Source organism: Colius striatus, chromosome 7 (genome assembly GCF_028858725.1).
Source record: "Colius striatus isolate bColStr4 chromosome 7, bColStr4.1.hap1, whole genome shotgun sequence".
NCBI classification, from domain to species: domain Eukaryota; kingdom Metazoa; phylum Chordata; class Aves; order Coliiformes; family Coliidae; genus Colius; species Colius striatus.
The window spans coordinates 28,404,293-28,424,551 of NC_084765.1; the positions used below are offsets into that span (position 1 = coordinate 28,404,293).

Below are 20,259 nucleotides of genomic sequence, written 5' to 3' on the forward strand. Positions count from 1 at the left end.
TAAGCTGGAGATGTTGCCAGTCATTACAAAATGGTCCCTGCTGACATCAGGAAAGGTATTTAAATGTACAAAGCAGTCCCAGAATCCCTTTCAATCCTTTAATTAGGACTTGTTCAGAACTGATCAGAAGCAAATCTTTCTGAAATTTCAGGAGTTATTTCTAAAAAAGATATAAATTAATTCTTATCAGACAAAAATTAATATAAAAATGGCTGAACTGTTCATTACCAGACCTCCATAGGAAATGCTGGTGCTTTGGAAGGCAAGCGTAAGTGCAACAGCAAATCATCCCTGGAGCAGATAAAAGTTCATTTCCTTGTGTCTTTTTCCCCTTTTCTTCTTCCTCAAAATGAATAATTTTTGCTTTCATGTGTAGTTGGTTATATTCATGTCATCAAGCTTCTCTGCTGTGCCTACAGGGTACTAATTAAGAAAACCTTGCACAAATCAAGGCTAAGATACAGCTATATTGATATGTTTGCATCCTAAAGAAAACCATAATGTCATTCTATGGTTCTGTCAGAGCACAGAAATGTAAGACAGTTCAGCAAGGAGCCTGCCTCTTTACTGAAGGTTGCACAACAGTCACAATAGCCAAATAAGCAAAGATTCTGGTTGCATATAGAATGGCTTACATATTAAAGAATATTACAGTATATCATGGGAGTATAAGGCATTGTAACAACAACAACAAATTTGCTAACTATAGCAGGAAACTGTACATAATACTGGTAAAGACTGTCAAGCAGGTACAGATTTGGAGTTTAATGGAGAGAAAATAGCCCTCATTTGTAAGGCATGCAGCTGAAAGACACAGCAGAAAAGAGGCTTTAAGGAAGAAGAGTGGTCTGAAAGGGGTAAAACATCCCATCATAACTAGAAACAATAGGATGCAGAGACAAGGAAGCTGGGATGAGCTGTAGGCAAAGAGGACTTAAAAAAAACTAAAGCAAATTTTGAGGCAAGTCACATGTATTCATGTTTAAACTTATCAAAAACAGAGTGATAATAATGGTTTTGAAATGTGTGATTGATTCACTGTTCCCTATGTGTCCTTTCTTCCTCCTGACTGATTCCTGTGCCTGCTGATCATTCAGTTTCAGTAGTATGTGAATTTATGAACTACCTTACCACTGTAGCTAAGGACAGGCCCTGTGAAAATCAATGAAGTTACTATGTGAGTCAAAGAAAGAATGCAATAGACTGTAAAATGAATGAAACAAAAACAGTTCCTCTCTAGGAAGTGCTTTTATGACCAACTCCAGACAGAATAATTGCTCTATAGTAAAATAACCAGAGAGAGGTCACATACCAATTTGAAGATTCTGACAATTAAGGACATGTGTCACAAGGATGGCCATTCACTCACTTCTACAGATCATACGTGATCTCTGTTACCAGGTTACATTCCCACATCTAGCTCTGTAGGATGTGAATGCACAATAGAATCACAGAATGGTAGGGGTTGGAAGGGACCTTTAGAGATCATCAGTCCAACCCCCCTGGAGAAGCAGGTCCCCCTAGACCAGGAACATGTCCAGGCAGGTCCTGAAGACCTCCAAGGAAGTAGACTATTTTAACTATTAATAAGATCCCCCCTTGGTCTCCTCTTCTCTAGACTAAACAGCCCCAGTTCCCGCAGCCTTTCCTCATAAGGAAGATGCTCCAGTCCCCTGATCATCTTTGTGGCCCTGTGCTGGACTCTCTCCAGAAGTTCCCTGTCCCTCTTGAGCTGGGGAGCCCAGAACTGGACACAGGACTCCAGATGAGGCCTCACCAGGACAGAGTAGAGGGGGAGCAGAACCTCCCTCCACCTGCTGGCCACACTCTTCTTGATGCATCCCAGGATGCCATTGGCTTTCTTGGCCATGAGGGCACATCACCAGCTCAGTGTCTAGATAGCTCTTCACCAGGACTCCCAGGTCTCTCTCTGCAGAGATGTTCTCCAGCAGGTCAATCCCCAGCCTGTACTGCTGCATGGGGTTGTTCCTTCCCAGATGCAGGACTCTGCACTTGTCCTTGTTGAACCTAACAAGGTTCCTCTCTACCCAACTCTCAAGTCAGTCAAGATCCCACTGAATGGCAGCACAGCCTTCTGGGGAATCAGCCAGTCCTCCCAGTTTGTCATCAACCAACTTGCTGAGGGTACACTTTGTCCCCTCATCCAGGTTGTTGATGAAGACGTTGAACAAGACTGGCCCGTGAACCAATCCCTGTGGAACTCCACTGACCACAGGCCTCCAACTCGATTCTAGGCTCTGTCATTCAGCCAGTTCTCAATCCACCTCATCATTCACTCATCCAAGCCACATTGCCTGAGCTTTCTGTTCAGTTTTGTTCTGAAATAAAATCACTTGTGCTTTCTACATGGTCTCATACTGAACAGTTCATATAATTTTGTAATAGTAATATTAATTGCTGCAAATCTCACAGGTGACCCTATGCCTTAAAGTAAATTTATAACACTGCTGCTTGTTTAACCAAGATTGTCAAAATTAGCAGAGACTGCAATGAAACAGATGGAGTAAACTATCTCTTAACTTCACTGTAACGGTAGACCTAATCAAATTAAAGTATCTGTCCCTTCTTTATTTATTTATTTCTTGTCCTGACTTTCAACTTTTAAGAACCATGAGCTAGTGAATAATTCATTACCAATTAAAGTGAGTGACCATCAGCATTTTTTTTCTTTGAAACACAACAATTCTGGCTCAAAACATAAACATTTGAGGTAAAGACTTTTCTTTATAGTAGCAGAATCTAATTTAGAAAAGTGCAGTATTGATTCTATCCATTTGTCAGAATCTGTAGCAGTACTGAGCTCTACATTGCCAGTAACTAGAAATGTAATGTGTATATGAAAAAAACCAGGTGCATTGAAATTATCACTAATTTTATTAGAATTCAATAGACATTTAGTTCATTTCTTTCTATTTTAAGATTTAAATGTTGGCTTTGTCTTCACCTTGATGAAAATTTATTGAAGGAAATAACGATTTATTTAGCGGTCTGGTCAAGTTGCAAAGGTTAAAGGTATTTTTTTCTTAGTCTATGAGCTGGAGTTACTACCCAGATTGCTTAGAAAATGAACTCTAGGGTGAAGACTCTCTCCCCTTCCCCCCTATCTGCACAGGAAATTGCAAAATGCTCCATGACCAAGATTGACCCCAGTTTATAACTGAGATCCTAGGTAGCATTTTAGTATCATTTACTATCAATGTTTTGGAAGAGTTATGGAGGAAGATCTAGTCTCCTCTAAATGATATGTTACTGGAAACAAGCTCACTAGCTGTTGAAAGCACTTTCTCTATGAACTGCTAGAACTCCTGAAATAAAATGAGTGGTTTGACAGTAGCAATATTTCTAAGGTTCTTCCACAGCCTTATGAGACTTAGGAGAGAATGAGTATAAAATTTGACTCTGAATTTTGTCCTGCTATTTTCCTAAATTCAAGTTCCCTTACCCTGGAGGCATCTTCTAAAGCAGGGTCAGAAAACCTCATAGATTTGATGCAGTAAAAGAAAGCAGAAGAACTCTATTAGGAAGTCTGTTATAATTACAACTTAAGTTTGCTAAGGTAGTGAGATGTGCTCCTGTATCTCAAAAACTAATCATGATCCAGTACAAAATTTCTGGTTTACATGTCAGGTTAAGTACTGGGCTGTCTTGTAAATACAGTAGTGTTCTATCGCTAAAGTTTTGATAGCATGAGTTGTTCCATGAGCTGTTCAATCCTGCATCACTGAAGCCAAAAGAATGTGTATCATTACCATTTCTCACTTTCTTTTTCAAAATTATCCTTTATTCATCACAAACACTTCTGAATCACACAGCTCAGAGTTTCATATTCACTATCAAGATACTAGAGATTTCAACACCAACTTAAGGAATACTGGTAGTCTACATCAGAAGTACTGGTAAAAGTACCTAAGAAAGCAGTGATGAATGAGTTACAGATATGTCAGAGAGATATGAAACCACTTACAGCAATGGATGAATTAATCAAAATCCCTTCAGGATGATATCTTTTAACACAAAGATAAGAAATCAGTGCTTATGCATAAGCAAAACCAGCAGATGGCCAAAACCAATCAGAATACTTCCAGATGTTTGCATATATTTAGATTTGTGAAGTCCATGTTATTTCATCCTGATAGCTACTAAAAAACCTGATTATTTCATATTCATGTAGGTAAGAGTGTTAATAATTTTTGCAGTATTGCATTGCATACAACAGTAATTTCAATTTTTATATACAGCTTTCCACCCAACATGACAGAACTTCAGTAAGTCAGGCAAATATCCCTATTTCAAGGTGAAGAATCCTCTTCCTTTTTCTTCCATTTTTTCCTTTTTCCTTTCCTTTTTCCATTTTTCCTTTCTTTCTTTCTTCTTCCATTTGAAGCTGCTAAGCTTCAAATGACTGGCTCCAGGTAACTGCTAAGAGCTGGTCCTTTGATTAAATCATCTCAGAAAAATCTCACTGGGACACTACAAACACATCCAACAGACTCAGGGATTGCTTTTAAGAGGGTAAAAAAAAAAATATGGGAACTGTCATAATTATCAGTCCATCCAGTCCACCAGCCTAACTAATTGGAACCAGTAGCAGATAAGGCAGGAATTTAAACAGAGAGATATACGCAGTGATCCTTCCTGTACTATATTCTGGGATTAGTGCAGTTTCAAGGACCTTCTGAGTTAGATTTTATATCCAGATCATAAAAATTAATAACAATCTGTGGAATTCTGCTCTGTAAAAGCACTTAATTTCTGAAGACTAATGCTGTCTTTGCCATGTCTTCATCTTGTGGTAAGGAGTTCCTTGATATTTTCACATTATGACAGCTGTCTGTAATTTCATGCAATAATTCCTTGTCCTTGTGAACAGTAGTACCTAATTGTTCTCTATTCACTTGTTGTTATAACTCATTTCATCCCATGATCTTGTAGGTAAGACAAAGACCAACGAGAGTGTTTCAATTCCCAGCTTTCAGCTCCACTGCATAATTTGACACTATACTTCAGAATACAGCCTAAGGGCCTAATTAGGTCTGTTTGTGCTAGCAGCTTCTCCCAGGCTACTGATTTTGATGCCTAATTATGTCTTAAATCTAATTTCAAATATTCCAGTCTGAAATTTCTGTTGCTATCTCCTAATTAGGCTAAATTTGACATAACTAAAACAAATTAAAAGAAAAAAAAAAAGAACGGAAAGTGTTACTTTTGATCAGCAATGTTCTGCAAACCTCTGGCAAATTTCCAATCAACACACTGAGACAGTAACTACTGATTTCTAACCAGGTCCTCACACAGAGATCCCACTGGGATTGAGTTATAGAAAGTGGAAAGACAGCTAGATTTCATTTTATTTCCTACTCATTTCTGGTAACATCTCTTCCAACTATCTGCAAGACTGATATCCACCTAAATATTTTCCAGTTTCTGAGGCTGGTTTTGCCCTTGAACAGTAACTGGAAGGGGGAAGACTTCAGTATGCCACATTCCTTCAGGATATCAAACTCACTTGGCAAAACCTCTGGCAGGTGAGCTATATAACTTAAGAAGATATAGTTTGTAAGCAGTCAGAAGTGATACCTTTAGCTCAGGCATGTTTATTATAAGCTGCATAGGTAGTTTAACATCTGGATCCTTTGTATAGTCCATGGGCACAACGTTTGGTGCCATTTCATGGTATCGGCCGTGCAACCTGTAAATAAGCAGAAAAAAACAGCCAATAACCAATTTTAAATAACTAATTCCATTCATACAGTAATCAGACACAAATTTGTCTTGCAGCTCTAGTTATTATTTTTAGTGCACAAGTCTGAGCCCACCAAATTCCCTTCTTTTTTTAAAAAAAGAGGGCTTTGATGAGGTATCCAGCAGAACTGCTATAAACACAAACGCATCACTTGAGGTGCGTAACGAAGCAGTGTTTCACACTACCTGTATGTAACCTTCAAGCGCCATATAGGTACAAGCACAGAAGAATTAGGCCCAGACCAGTGTACAATCCAGGGATCACAGTTCAGTGTAGATTATTGGTTTATCTGCACTATGGATGGAAAAAAACCTAACTGCTCAAAGAATTTAAAAGCCAAATAACATGCAACTATGATGTGACAGACAGCAGTATCCTTGGGAGACCTTACTTCTGAATCAAAAAAGCCCTTTTCCTATCTGTACCTCATTAACACAGCAGATTTAGTCTTACAATATTAGCACTGGCTATCACCAGAACACAGACACTTTGACTTCATTCCATCCCACAGACTTTTGTTTCATTCTTGGCACAGCTTATTCATCAAACCAGTATATTTTAAAGGTGATAAACAGGTGCTTTTTCCTGACAGATGCAAGTCAAACATTCTTAAACCTAGTTTCACTCTCCAAAGCTTGCTTAGTGTGTTAACAGTATTATGTTATAGTTCTAAGTGAGCTGAGAAAGGAGTGAAACAATTGATGTTTCTAAAGGTTTGAAAGCTGAACACCAGTAAATTATAAAAAGTCTAAGTCTCATGCAAAACCTGGGCAAAATCTGCACAAATGACTCTATGACATTAGACATTACATGCCATCATTAATTGAATTAACAAGTGTTAATCCCATCCTTTATTTGTTGTCTTCAAATACTCTGGCAAAAAAGTGAAAAGGATAGCCCAAAGGCCAACAGAAAACAGCCATATGTGAAGGAAACAGCAAATTAAGCAGGACGTAAATTTTAAAGCTATGGTAGCACATTTATTCTCACCAAGATGCTCACTCAAACTAGGAATAGAAATATTTCAAGTAAAATAGATGGTATCAGATACAGACTCACCAGAGGATTTCAAATTGTCTGGTGAGTAAAACATTACCTGTCTTGAAGTAATTCATATATTGGCGAGATTAATTCAAAGTTTACTGATTCTAGTGATGTCTATTTCTAGCAGACAAGTATCTAGAATCCAACACTGTCAAATAACAGCACAAAAAGTTTGGAGAGGGAACATCTGTATCTTAGTGCTCAAAAATATTCAGAGATCAATACATTTAGCATGAATGTATGACCTGACAGTCCTCTGTGAAACACCGTATGTATAAAAGAGATTAGCAAGGAAGGTTAAGTAGCGTTGCCGCTACTGGCAACATCACCAGGCCGCCCACACGGATCACTCAGCCCACCCCCGCTGAGGGGACAAGATCACTACATACACAGTATGGATGATGCTTTATTCCAACCAATTGTTTACACCATGTGCTTTTATCTGCTAACACAAACACCTCCTTTCACTCCACCCAGTGCCCACCTCTTCTGTACTCTCCACCTCTCGCATTACAACCCGAAATCTTCCGGACGCCTACAACAAAGTAGTTTCTGTTCACAGAAAACTTTGAAAATTACTGGTACTATAAAATGTAATTTTTGTTATAGGTGAAAGCTTTGTCTTCTATCAAATTCATAAACTGCTTAGGACAGAAAGGGTTCATCTTGCCACATCTTAGGTACACAGAATATTCTGGTCTCTCAATAGGTCACAAGTATTATTTATATGTATTAAAAAGCTATATTTATTATTTGCTGACTCATTTTCATTTTAAAAAAAGAGTCAAGCTTGTTCACTATGTGTGCTAACAATTTCAAATAAAGTTTAACAGGTTTTAAACAGCAGAACACAAACCAGTAATACAGGAAGTAAGGCCTCACCAACTTTCCATCTTTCCAGCTTTAGCTTCAACATCCTCTGTCAGTCCCACAAGCAACTGAGATATTTCAGACTAATGTGGATAATGAATTTTAAAAACTAGGAAAAATAATCTACAGGCATATCTCTTTTCTCAACATCTCTTCGGTAATGATTATGATGTGTCACTGTGACACCTTAAATGGAACACAGAAACATGTTTTTTGTCTGCTTCTTAGGAAACTAGTTTTTACACTGTGCAGCAATACGTTGTGCCATACAGGAAATTAAATAGCCACTGATCTAAGCATATTTCAGCTGTTTACCATACCTCACTCTGATATTTCATAAATACTGTGTAATTCAAGATGCAATTGCCATTTCCCACTCCAGCAACTGATTTGTGTTGTAAACAGCAGCTACTAAGATGACTCTAAATACAACAGGAAAAACAGTTTGAAAGCACTTAAAGGAAAGCAAACCTTTCAAATCAAATATCCATCTAAGGATTTTTGTATTTTATTTTAAAAAGCTAAAATGGTGTTCCAGCCTTCATGGAAATAAAGCAATCATGGGAACAGCTTAACCACTGTGGGCAACATTTCAAAACAGTGGCTGGCAAGGCCTGCATATTTTAACTGTCAAGATTTTCTTGTCTCTGCTCTTCTCCTCCAACAGAACTATGAATACAGGCACAGAGCTGGGCATCTTAGAGGAGTTCTCCATGTCTTTCAGAAGACAAGGGAGCAACTGGAATAAAATGACCTGTGTTTCATAGTCTACTAGGCTTGTTACGTCAGTGTAAAATGCAAGGCAACGTTCAATAAAAAGCTCCTAACAAATCTCTTTGCTGAAAAAAACGACAAAAAAGGAAAAATAGTTGAGTCAGTTTCTAATGGGAACAAGCATACAACAGAAGATGAAAACCTGTGTGGAAAAGTATTTGATACTGAAAGACAAGCTTATCACAAGAATAAACATCTGTTAATAGTAACAAAACAAACAGCCACAACAGTGTCAATTTAAAGTTAGTTTAGCACTAGGAATAACAGAGTGCTACAATAGAGATGGAATACTAATATGACAAATAAGAAGTACTTATTATGGGTACATAAACAAACATTTCATTGTCATCACTGTGACTCACAGTGATCTGGTACTCAGTACTGTTTTGATAGAAATACTAAAGCTTCTTATAATGCTCACTAAATCAAGAAACTTTAAACAGTATCTACAGAATAATCAACATTATTCTAACAAAAGAAATAATGCATAAGGCACATGACGTTGCAATGCTGCATCCCAGATGCCATTTGCTGTGAAGCAACAATCTTATTTCACTGATGGAGGCTTAGAAGGAGAGAGATCAAAGAGGGCATGGCCACAGCTCACTGACATTCCATCTCTTAGGACAAAGGTTTACTCTCTTTAGAACGTGCAATTTCAGTGCGAAGTAAATCCATCGTTTCTTGCTGACAGAATTCACCATCTCATCCACAAAAATGAAAACAACCCAGTAATACTTAAGTTAATTTAAACTCTCCAGTACCTGATAGAAGGACTTGATTTTTCAAATGGAGAGTACTGTATTGCTAATTCCAGGGCACTTAGCTGAGGAGTTAGGTTTTTTATTAGATCATAGAACTGCCTTTCTTGTCCCACAGATATCAACTAAGTTGTTATCTTCTAGTATAAGGCCAACTCCTGTGTAGACAATGCACTTACAGTCTGTCCACCTGATGGCACCAGTAAGCAAAATTACCCCAGACTAATGCATTCTCTCAGGTTGTGCTTTTCCTACCACTTTAGGCATCGAGTTTCTGCAATCCCTTCAAGAAAAAATCAAACTACCCTAGCTCATTTTTGCCTCCATACAATGTAAATACACTAATTTCAGACGTGGCTGTGTAGGTTAACAGTTAGACTCAATGATCTTAAAGGTCTTCTCCAAGCTCCAAATGATTCTATGAAAACATTCAACACATCTCTCAGAAGGGATTAGGTTTTGCTAAAAACATTGCCAAACGACACACTCCTTTAGTTTGCTGCCACAAATTTTAATTCCTCTTTCCTTTCTGCAAGGAGTTACAGACAGAAGGATTGAGTTGAACAACACATCTGCTGACAGAACTCAATTTTCAGACTCAGGAAACAAAATGCACACTCAGGTATGGGAGGTGGGGAAAAAAAATCAAAGCAAGAAAACAATTGCCCCTACCAAACATCCTTACTGTAAGACATATGTCCCTATCTATACATGTTAGTTTGTACAGTTTCAACACCTGTGTTTTACTCAGAAACATCCACAACGCAGACAATATTTACAGAAATCTGTTGAAATAGTATGTTCCCGGTCCATCCAGCTAAAGTCTTTCCTTTATTTCTGAAGACAAGCAGAAAGGAGTTACCAGGTGCTAGTAAACAGACAGCCCAGCATATTGCCTTAAACTCAATAGGACACTCTTAGAGTTGGAAGGCAGAGGCTGAATACAGAAATGTGCAAGTAATTAACAGCTGATTTGAAAACACCTCTGATATCCTGTTCTCCTCCCACTAACTCTTCCATTAATTCACTAAATCACTCAAAGATCTGTAGGAACAAGAGCTTTCCACCTGAGAGGATTTCACACTAAAGCAACCAAACGAGTCTGTAGGAAGTGGCTGTGATCCAAGTCCTGCAAACTAAATTACATCAATAAAATAGTCTTTCACATGGTTTTGTCTGCAAGGATCCTGCAACTCTATTTGTGATAGCCTTAATGCATGGCATGGTTAGGTAATATCACAATGAAAAAGGCCATAAGACCTCTCTAGCTTAGATTCCAAAACCAACATTAACTATGTTGCACAAGCTCCATTACTCTTTAAAATAAAAAAAACCCACCCAACTGAAAAACAAAAAAATAGTAATATATTTTTCCACTGAAAAGTTTATGCTGAAAAGTTCTCAGGGACACCATGCACAATTTCATGCCAAATTGGATTGCTACTCTCTCAAATTCCAGATTTTCTAGAATACAGGCTGAAAAAAATAAGAGCTCCCTCAGTCTTTCCCAGGATTCTGAGAAAGCTACATTTCATTATGAAACAGTCCTTTTTGCATGAGTTCTAGCAACACCTGTGACCTAGAGAGGAAAGGCTTTTTGTCCCACCCATCTACTCACCTCCCCTCCCTAAGCATTAACAATTATGAAACTGCAGTAAGGTTTAGGGAACTGATGTGTTTGAAAACACAGGAGTTTTCAGTCAGCTCTTTAAGGTAACTGATGCAGATGCAACAGCAGTACTGCCTGTGCAAGTAAATGACGGTATACTTTTACTATTGAATTAATCAATCAATCAAGGGCAGAAAAAGCTTCTCCACTTGAGAGTACATGGTAAAAAGGTGGGTCAGAGTCCATCTCCACTTCTCAAGGATGTAGCAACCCTGAGTCAACAAGGGTAACAATCTGTGGGTATTTGCTGGACAAGGCTTTACTAGGACTGAGCTTAAGAGAAAGTAAAATTTTGCCCAAGGTCATCAGTGGGAGTGTTACAACAAAAAGCAGTTCTTCCTTGGCTTGATATACATAAATCACCACTATTAAATGTAGTGACAACACATTACAGCTGGCTGAGCTGCCTTTGTAATAAGAACTCTACACTAAGAGAGTGTTGAAAACAAAAGACAAAAGCTTGTAATGGCTCATTGGTTAGAAGTAAGTAGAGGCTTTAAAGTGGCCTTTAGAACCTAATAAACATCTCATTGTGCTGGTTTTGGCTGGGATGGAGTTAATGTTCTTCACAGTATCCAGTGTGGGTCTGTGGTTTGGATTTGTGCTGGAAACACAGGGATGTTTTAGTTAACATAGAGCAGTGCTTACAGAGTCAAGGCCTTTTCTGCTCCTCACCCCACCAGCGAGTGGGCTGCAGGTGTACAGAAGGCTGGAAGGGAACACAGGTGGCCAGCTGACCCAAACTGACCCAAGGGATATCCCAGACCATGGGACATCATGCTCAGCATATAAAGCTAGAGGAGAACAAAGTGGAGGCCGTTAATAGTTACAGTGTTTGTATTCCCAAGTCACCGTTCTGGGTGACGGAGCTGCTGTCCTGGGACGGCTGAGCACCTGCCTGCCCAGGGGAAGAGGGGAATGAATCCCTTGGTTTGCTTTGCCTGTGCACATGGCTTTTGCTTTCCCTGTTCAACTGTCCTTATCTCAACTCATAAGTTACTCTTCCAATTCTCTCCCCCATCTCACTGGGTCTAGTAGGTGTGAGGGGGCAGAGTGGCAGGGGAGAAGTGAGGTGCTTAGTTGCCGGCTGGGGTTAAACCATGACACTCATTAACTCTGGTCCTGTCTTCATTCACTTGATTTACGTTGTAAACAGAAAACTTTTTTATTCAGTAATATATATGCTGTTTATTCCTACACATCAGAAATGCATTCAAAGATATTAACATTACAGTCAAGACTATCCCAAAGAGTAAATTCTAGGTTGATCAACATATTCACAGAAAATCAAGTAAAACAGCTCAACTTGAACAATGAAGCAAAACAGTGAGTGCTGATACACAGTCACAACTTGACCAGAGGCTGACCCTACAGAATGGAATAAACAATGTCAACAGCAGGTTCAGGGAAGTGCTCTCTGTTGCACTTTCAGATATGCACCACAATCAAAGATACAGGCTCTTGTCCAGATACCAGAGTGGAACAGAAGAGCCAGAGAAGGACTTCTTGCAATATGCAAAGAAAAATTCACCTTTCCAGAGATCAGTAGGGCAAGTCTATCCATAGCCCTGGAAACAGACTCATCTGAGCAATGAGCCCTTCTGAGTCCCTGGAGATGCAGATGGCTGGAAGCAAAAGAAGTAACAACATTCAACGTGGGATTACACAGACTTGCAGGAAAGAATGCATCACGTTGATGCAAAGACACTGATGGGAACTGACTCACATCTAATGCTACATAGGTTTTAGCCCCCTGCCAATGCAAACTGTTGAGGTGCACATACTCTCATCTCATAGTGATATTATTGCAGATGCACAAACCTGTGATTGAAGAGCTCTGGAACAAGCCCAGACACACCTATATCCATAAGACTGCCATATACCAAGAAAAAGTTGCCATAGTTCAAAGAGAAGGGTGTTCTTTAGCCTGGGACTAAGAAACTCTGGAACTGATAAGGAAAGAACTTTCAGGGTCTCAGATTTATGTCACTGAGTTACAAATTCCTTTTGCAACAAGTTAAATGTTAAACACGGTAACTGTGGCATAAATCTCTGTGCTGCAGCAACTTCTTAGTGAATTACTGCCTCAAGAGTGGCAAAAGTTTAAACAGCCTATTAGAGAAAGGGGTCTACCATATGAAGCTGAAACCAAAGTGATGGGAAACTTGATGCCTCATCTGAAGGCTCAGCTATCAGATAGAAACTGGAGACACGACTCACTAAATTGACACACTTTGACAAAAGGTTAAAAAAACAAAGAATAGTGAGAAATACAGCCAGGAAGAGCTGAATGGTGAAATAATTTTGTTGTATTTCTGTTACTTATATGCTTTGTCTCTTCTATGGTTTTCAGTTGAAATTATTTTCATTATAGCAACAAAATAAAATAACTGGACACAACCCCCCCCAGATTTGTAAAAAGGCAGCATAAGATGAAAAGTTGGACAGATGAGCCTTTTCCCAGCTTTCAGTTAACATGTCATGTGTTCTTTCACCTCTGTAACACAAAATGAAGCAGTACAAATTAATTCAAGACAATATGAAATTAATATCCTCCTAAGTAATCTGGAGTAAAATTTAAAAATTCTACACAATAAATGTTTTTGGCAGACAGTTTAAATCATGAACTTATTCTAAAAGACCTAGCCAAGAAGGCTTTGCCTTTCATTCAATACACGCAGCTGCTATTCACGAACTATGTGATGTTTAGTCAATATAGATAAAAGCAGTTCATAGTATTTTTTTTCTTTCTTGAAGTAGCACTAACAAACCTGCAAACAGGCCTCTTCTCCACTGGTGATCCAAAGAATCACAGAATGAGTGAGCTTGCAAAAGACCTCCAGAGATCATTTTGTCTAATCCCCTGCCAAGAAGAGGCACCTAGAGGAGGTTACCCAGAAGCACATCCAGACTACTTTTAAACATTGCCAAGAGTGGAGACTCCACAGCCTCTCTGGGCAGCCTGTTCCAGTACTCCAGCACTCTCAGAAAAAAAACAAAACAAAACCCAAAACAACACAAACAAACAAACAAAAGAAGTGCTTTATTTCAGAGAACTTTGTGTGTTTCAGCTTGTCCTTTCACTGAGCTCTGTCTTCATAAACACCCTCAGATCTCAGTTCTCTCAGCCTTTGCTCGTATATGAGAGTCTCAAGTTCCTTAACCATCTTTACTGCCCATTTGCCAGACTCTGTCCAGTAGCCATGTCTTTTATGCTGGGGATCCCAGAACTAGATACGCTGCACCAGTACTCCAGATACAATATGCATCAGGGAAAGATTTTGTCTTCACCTGAGCCTAGCAAAACAAATGCAGGCTGACAAAAACATAATATGGTATAAGGAGATTAAAAAATGTCTAGAAGCCTGTTTTTCATTTGTAAAGAATAACAGAAACATTATTAGCAACACGAATAGAAACAGTAACAAGATCCATAGCAGCTTTGGGACTTATATTGTTCCTGTATGTGGTTTCTTGCACATTCGGGAAATTTCCAGAACACAGAGTTCTCCAAAACTTTATTCTCTTGGCAGGCACATTTTTTTCCCAAAGCTGACAATATGGGAATTTCCCATTTCTGCATACAAATCCCAAACTTTTTGAAAGTCGAGATGTTAGAAAAACAGGAGTTGTGTTCTAACCCCTCCCTTCAGCTGCATAGCAACCTGATCCACAAGGAGATGCCACTGAAGCAGTTTGCTGCTTTTGCTCCCTTATAAGGAAGGCTTTCCAGTCTCTCGGAGGAAAGCACTGCTTATCTCCCTAAGGTAACTCTCAGGCAGGTTTTGGACTTGAAATGCAGCATATAGCTGGTCTGCCTAGAAGGGGTCCTCTGCACCTGACCTTTCACCCACTGAAAACATTCTAAGAAACAGGCAGAGAGGAGAATGCAAAGGAATTAGGAATTTTTGTATATGAAAGGTTCAAAAATTTGACAACTATCCAGATGGTGCCCAGCTTGGTAATTTAATGCCATAGTCTCCCAGCAGTTACCTAGCTAGGTTGTCAGTCTCAAGCTATACAACAGACTTTGTGCTTTTTGGCTAGGACAGACATCCAGGAACATCTATCTGTGCTTGAATGCCTGGGTATTTGCCAAATTGTACTAGTCTACAAGGGGAAACAGAAACAGATGGTCTAGCTGACAGATCAGCATTATAACTGGAATAAAAGCTTGTCTGCTATAAAATCAGGTTTACACAACTGAATAAGAGAAATGCTGCCTTATAAGAGACAACTTAACTGTTTGTTCTCACAATCACACGAGAGGCACATTGTACAAATAGATTCATTGCTATGAATATAGTTTTTTCCAACCTTTCTTCATATGTCATTTCTTCCTCTTCCTTTCTTTTGGACATTTTCCCATACAACAAATCTTTTTTTGAATAATAATGCCCAAAACTGGACAGTCTATTCCTACTGAGGTCCAACAATGCTGACTGGAATGGAATTCTCTCATTTTATATACAATGTAGAAGTTAATGCATCCTAGAACTATGTTTCTCATTTTTGCAAGAGCATCAACAGGTTTTGATTATGCTCCATTTGATTAGATCAACTAACCTTCTGCCCATATTGTTACACTGCATTCTGTACTTGCAAATTTTTCTCAGTTCTTAGTACCTGACTGTGAAAATCTTGTTGTTCATTTTTCATCTCTTATTTCTACAATATATTGTACATGGTCTAGAGAAGAGGAGACTGAGACGGAGCATGATCACCCTCTACAACTACCTGAAGAGGAGTTGTAGGGAGGTGGGGGTCAATCTCTTCCCTCCAGTAACAAATGACAAAACACTAGGAAATGGATTTAAGTTGTGTCAGGTGGGTTTAGATTGGACATTAAGAACTTTTTCATTGAGAGGATTATGAGGCATCGAAATGGGCAGCCCAGGGAGGTGGTGGAGTCACCATCCACAGAGATGTTCAGAAGATGCACAGATGAAGTCCTGAAGGATGTGGTCTAGTTTAGTGTTAGGTTAGTGGTTAGGCTTGATGATCCCAAAGGTCTTTTCCAACTGTAACAATTCTATGATTCTATGAAAAAGTTAATTCAATCTTTACAGTATCTGTAACTCTCTTCACCTCAAGGTTTCTTGTAATTCTTACAATTTTTCTGTGTTCAACAGTATCTTAGCCAAAAGCTTAGCACACTTATAGAGATAGTAAAAGACTACACATACAGTAATATATAAAAGTGTTCACCACAATAAAGATACATTGCATCTGTTTCTTCTCTCTTATCCACAAGAGCAGCCACTCAAAGGAAGATATTTGCTTTTAACAAATATGCAACGGCTTCCTCAGAGCATGTATTATGTCCTAGGCACTTAAAAACTGATTATCTACCAGAGTGTTCTGGCATCCTCTTGTACAACAAAGTTGTGTCCTGAAGTTATACACATTAATTCAACTTCAACATTCTCCTTAAGAAAAGTGGGGTGTATTTTCAAAGCCCTAACACACCTACCATTAAAATCAGCAACAGCTCTAAAAATTTGTCAGCTACACTTTAAGTGTTCCAGATAACATTTTCTGTTAGTGATAACCAACACATCTACATTACTCAACATTCTTTAATATGTTCTCACCCTGGGCCCACATGTAAAGCTTCTTAGTTGTGTTAATCAGTTCTCAAAATTATACTATCTTTATTAAAGACTTAAGAGTGTATTTAGTGATAAACAGCTATCAAAAACTGATAATGATCTGTGGCTTCTATTTTTCTCTTTTACCAGGCAGGCTTGCCTCTGCAGTAGTCTGTCTTTCTCTCTCCTTGATCCATTTTCAGTATTCTATGTCCCTTCTTCACATAAAATTCATAAATTGTACTATTTCCTGATAATTTGCACTTTATACACACCCAGATTACCCATCAAGAATTCTCAATCCCTTTGACTGCAGCCTGCTTTTATGTTGACTGAAGTTCACGCTGGTACCAAAGTCTTGCACACTAAAACTAAGCACCTTACTGGTACTGAAATGGCAAGTCTTGCTCATCTCACCTTTCCTTGTTTTCAGTTGCAGTTGCTTGGTCCAGCTCTTGTGCCAGCTTTAGTACTCATCTGATCCCTCAGAGAGCTGATTCAGTCCATTTCACCTAATTGCAATCTTGAGCTCGTTGACATCAGTTTAAATTGGAGCTGTCATATTCATGCCCTCATCCCCACCCACAAAACTGTGCCCCTTCCCTCGGGTCCTCACTAACATTCATGCAAATGAATGATGAGCCAAGCAGACTGACTGCCTTCTGTCAAAGAACTATTCACTTCATTTTTGGTAAAGCTACTCCTTGCTGAGTTTTTTCACTGAACTTGAGAGCTTCACAAGCAATTCAGTTGAGCCTAAACAGAAATGGACCTGCACTTCCTCCATATCACATGAGAGCATTCTGCAGCACATGAAGAAATGCACAACAGTACATACTTCCCTCTTACTGATATAGTATGTTCCCAACTCAGTTAAATGGTAATTGACCAGGGGATAACAGCATGCTTTTTTCTCTTCTCAGGAAATCGATTACTTCCTTACAACTTCACTTGTGAAACACAAACTGTCTTATTAGGCTTTCACAGTACTCGGGCTGAGGTCCATTAAATGTTTCTTATTGGAAGTTGCTACACTTCTATTACAGAACAAGTTATAACCATTTGGGGAGTTATCATTGGCATCATTCATGCCCTTTTATGTTAACAAAGAGAGAAAAGAAAACCAAGATAAAACTCTTAATTTACATATCTATGCTTTGAAGAGAAACAGCACTTCATAAAAATCTATCAGGCTTTTTTAAACTTAAATATTAGGTCACATCCAATGCTTCACTGTCCTTTAATTGTTCTATTTACATGACCAGGTCTAACAGGTGACAATAACACCAGAGATAGCATAAACCTAAACAAATATTCAGAACAGCTTTTGTAAAATGTACAAGCTACAACTAAGATCACTTACAGCATACTGTATGTAAAACTAGTTCAATGTAAAACTAGTTGCAATCTAAACAAACATGACAAAGGAAATATTAACCTCATACTTGGAAGGCACAAAAATACTAAGCGTAGGTAAACACAGACAAATTACAGTGTCAATTTGTCAAATGCACTCAATTGCTTACATAAACCACTGACAAAGCAGGAAAGTAAACAGGAGTTTCTAATTCTCCAGTGTCCATTCCACCCATAGTCCCCACGTCAAACTTACTTAGAGAAGCATCCACTTGTTTTTCAAAAGCAGGAGAATCTTTTCCACAATTCAATGCTGCTTCATTTATCATCATGTCCTATGACTGACAGTGACCTCCTCTACACCACACTTGCCATGTAATTGAAAAGATGTGACAAATCATCTGTCTGGAAACGTAGTTTCAAATGATAGTTTGGAAAGAGATACAGGTAGTGTTCTGTCCAGCACTGTGGAATTTGTAGCACTGCACAATCTGCCTCAATCAAAGGAGAAATCAAGATCCATACTCAGATATTCCTTTATGCTGCCAACAGTCCTGCAGGTCAAAGGAGTATTCTTACTTACTGAATCAACTGTGATCTGTTTTTAGCATTGCCAAAGGTCTTGTGTGCAATAAAGTCTTGGCATATAGCATATACCAGAATTGAACCCCAGAACACTGGTATACACAAAAATATTTGCAAACACATATCTCTCAATTGTTATTTTTAGAATGTTCTGAAACAGTCTTCAGTGTCCTCATTTCCAACCTCAGGTACGTTTTCTCTCAGTCTCATATGTCAAGAAAAGCTGAAGAATGCATGTGAAAATTTTGACAATTCCATACAGAAATACCAGTTCATTTCAGCCAGGTTTATCTCCCTTGTCAAAGCTGCCCATGACAAATTCATTTTCTGCAAATACTTTTTTAATCCACTGCAACCCAAAAGGAAAACAGAACTTGTCGATACTTTATTTCATAGACAGATTTCACAACACTGTAAAATCCTGTTTGCCTACCATACAATGGTATTTTATTATTTCATTACTGGCCTGGTTTATAGATGCTTTCTTACAGCTAACCATTATACACCATTCCTCAAGGTTCACAGCTGAGGAAAGCTATGCTAAAGAAGTTACATCTGTGCTATGGCAATACAATTTTGTGAAGCCTTGACTTGCTTTGAGGATACCAATATCTCTGTTGAAGCCAGCCTGTATCTCACTCAAAGTCACGCCATTAGCTTTTCCTTTGATAGTTATCAAACATCAGTCTTACTGATGTTTAACAGCAAGAGAGCAAGGGCAAAGAACATGTCTCAGAGACATGTTCTCAAAGCAGTGAGTCATGTTTATGAAAACAAAGGTTTCTTATGTCTGCAAAGCTATTCAAATTTGAGAATCCTGTAGCATTATGAGCTTCTAGGTCTAAATACGTATCACATATTTATTCCCACTCCATAATAGGGCAAAAATCCTCAGAAAAAAAACCACCAGGTATATTGACAGGACAAGATCTATGTCATACTTTTATGGATTCTTAATCAGAATGGTTAGAAGACCAAGAATCCATGACAAGATTCAGGATGAGAAGTCAGCATATACATAGATAGAGATTACTTAAGTTTGGCTCAGTCCATCAATACTGAAAATATCGAAGTCCTTTCCATGACAAACTGCGATCTTAATCTTTATTACTTTCTGTAAGGAAAGTTTGTACAGAAACAAACATTTTCAGCACTCTACTGTGTAAGTTCCACCAATTTTCCCCACACTTAAGTCCATACCAAAACCTGTACTGACTGAAGGATGTGCCCTCACTTAGTGTACCTGAGCAGAAAAGCAGCATCTTTCACAGAAGGCGACTGACTCTCATTAATTCAATTGCTTATCCCTAGAAAAGTCTATGATGTTGACATTAGTTAACTGCTATTTCCTTATACGTATTTATAGAAGTGTATCTTAATTTTAATCACTCCTTCATTCATGCAGAATAACTGGCTTTATTTGGTTTCCCCTCAAGTCATTAAAAGAATTTAGTCCTTTCCATATGAATCACTAAGGAAAAATTTAATACAACTAACTTACCGAAGAATTTCTTTCCGAGTGAAGAACGTGCAATCCTGTTAAAAAAACAAAATGTGTTACTGTACTACAGAAATATTGAAAACAATTGCAAAGAATTGTCTTTCAACCTTCAGGAAGAAAACTCAGGTCTGGCAGAAAAACATTCAAGATGCAATTTGTGTACCATCTATTTTTGGCTCAGAAAGCAATATGCACTATAAAATAACTAAAAAATATCCTAAGACAGGGCTGTCAGTAAAAAAACCCAAACACATTAATGTGAAACTTCAGGAGTAAAATCATTTGCTGAAATACTTCTTGTGTAGAATGACCAGAGCAGAAGCAAAGTTATAGCAAAAAAGTAA

General features: G+C 38.4%; 1 protein-coding gene across 1 annotated transcript in view; it reads right to left on the reverse strand.

Moving 5' to 3' along the window:
• Positions 1 to 20,259, reverse strand: part of CIB2 (calcium and integrin binding family member 2) — a 40,224-nt gene that overhangs the window by 11,254 nt on the left and 8,711 nt on the right. The window contains exons 2-3 of the mRNA XM_010196290.2: positions 19,916 to 19,950; positions 5,599 to 5,710 (exon numbers count right to left, since the gene is read on the reverse strand). Coding sequence (XP_010194592.1) covers positions 5,599 to 5,710; positions 19,916 to 19,950 — 147 coding nt within the window. The remainder of the gene's footprint in view (positions 1 to 5,598; positions 5,711 to 19,915; positions 19,951 to 20,259) is intronic.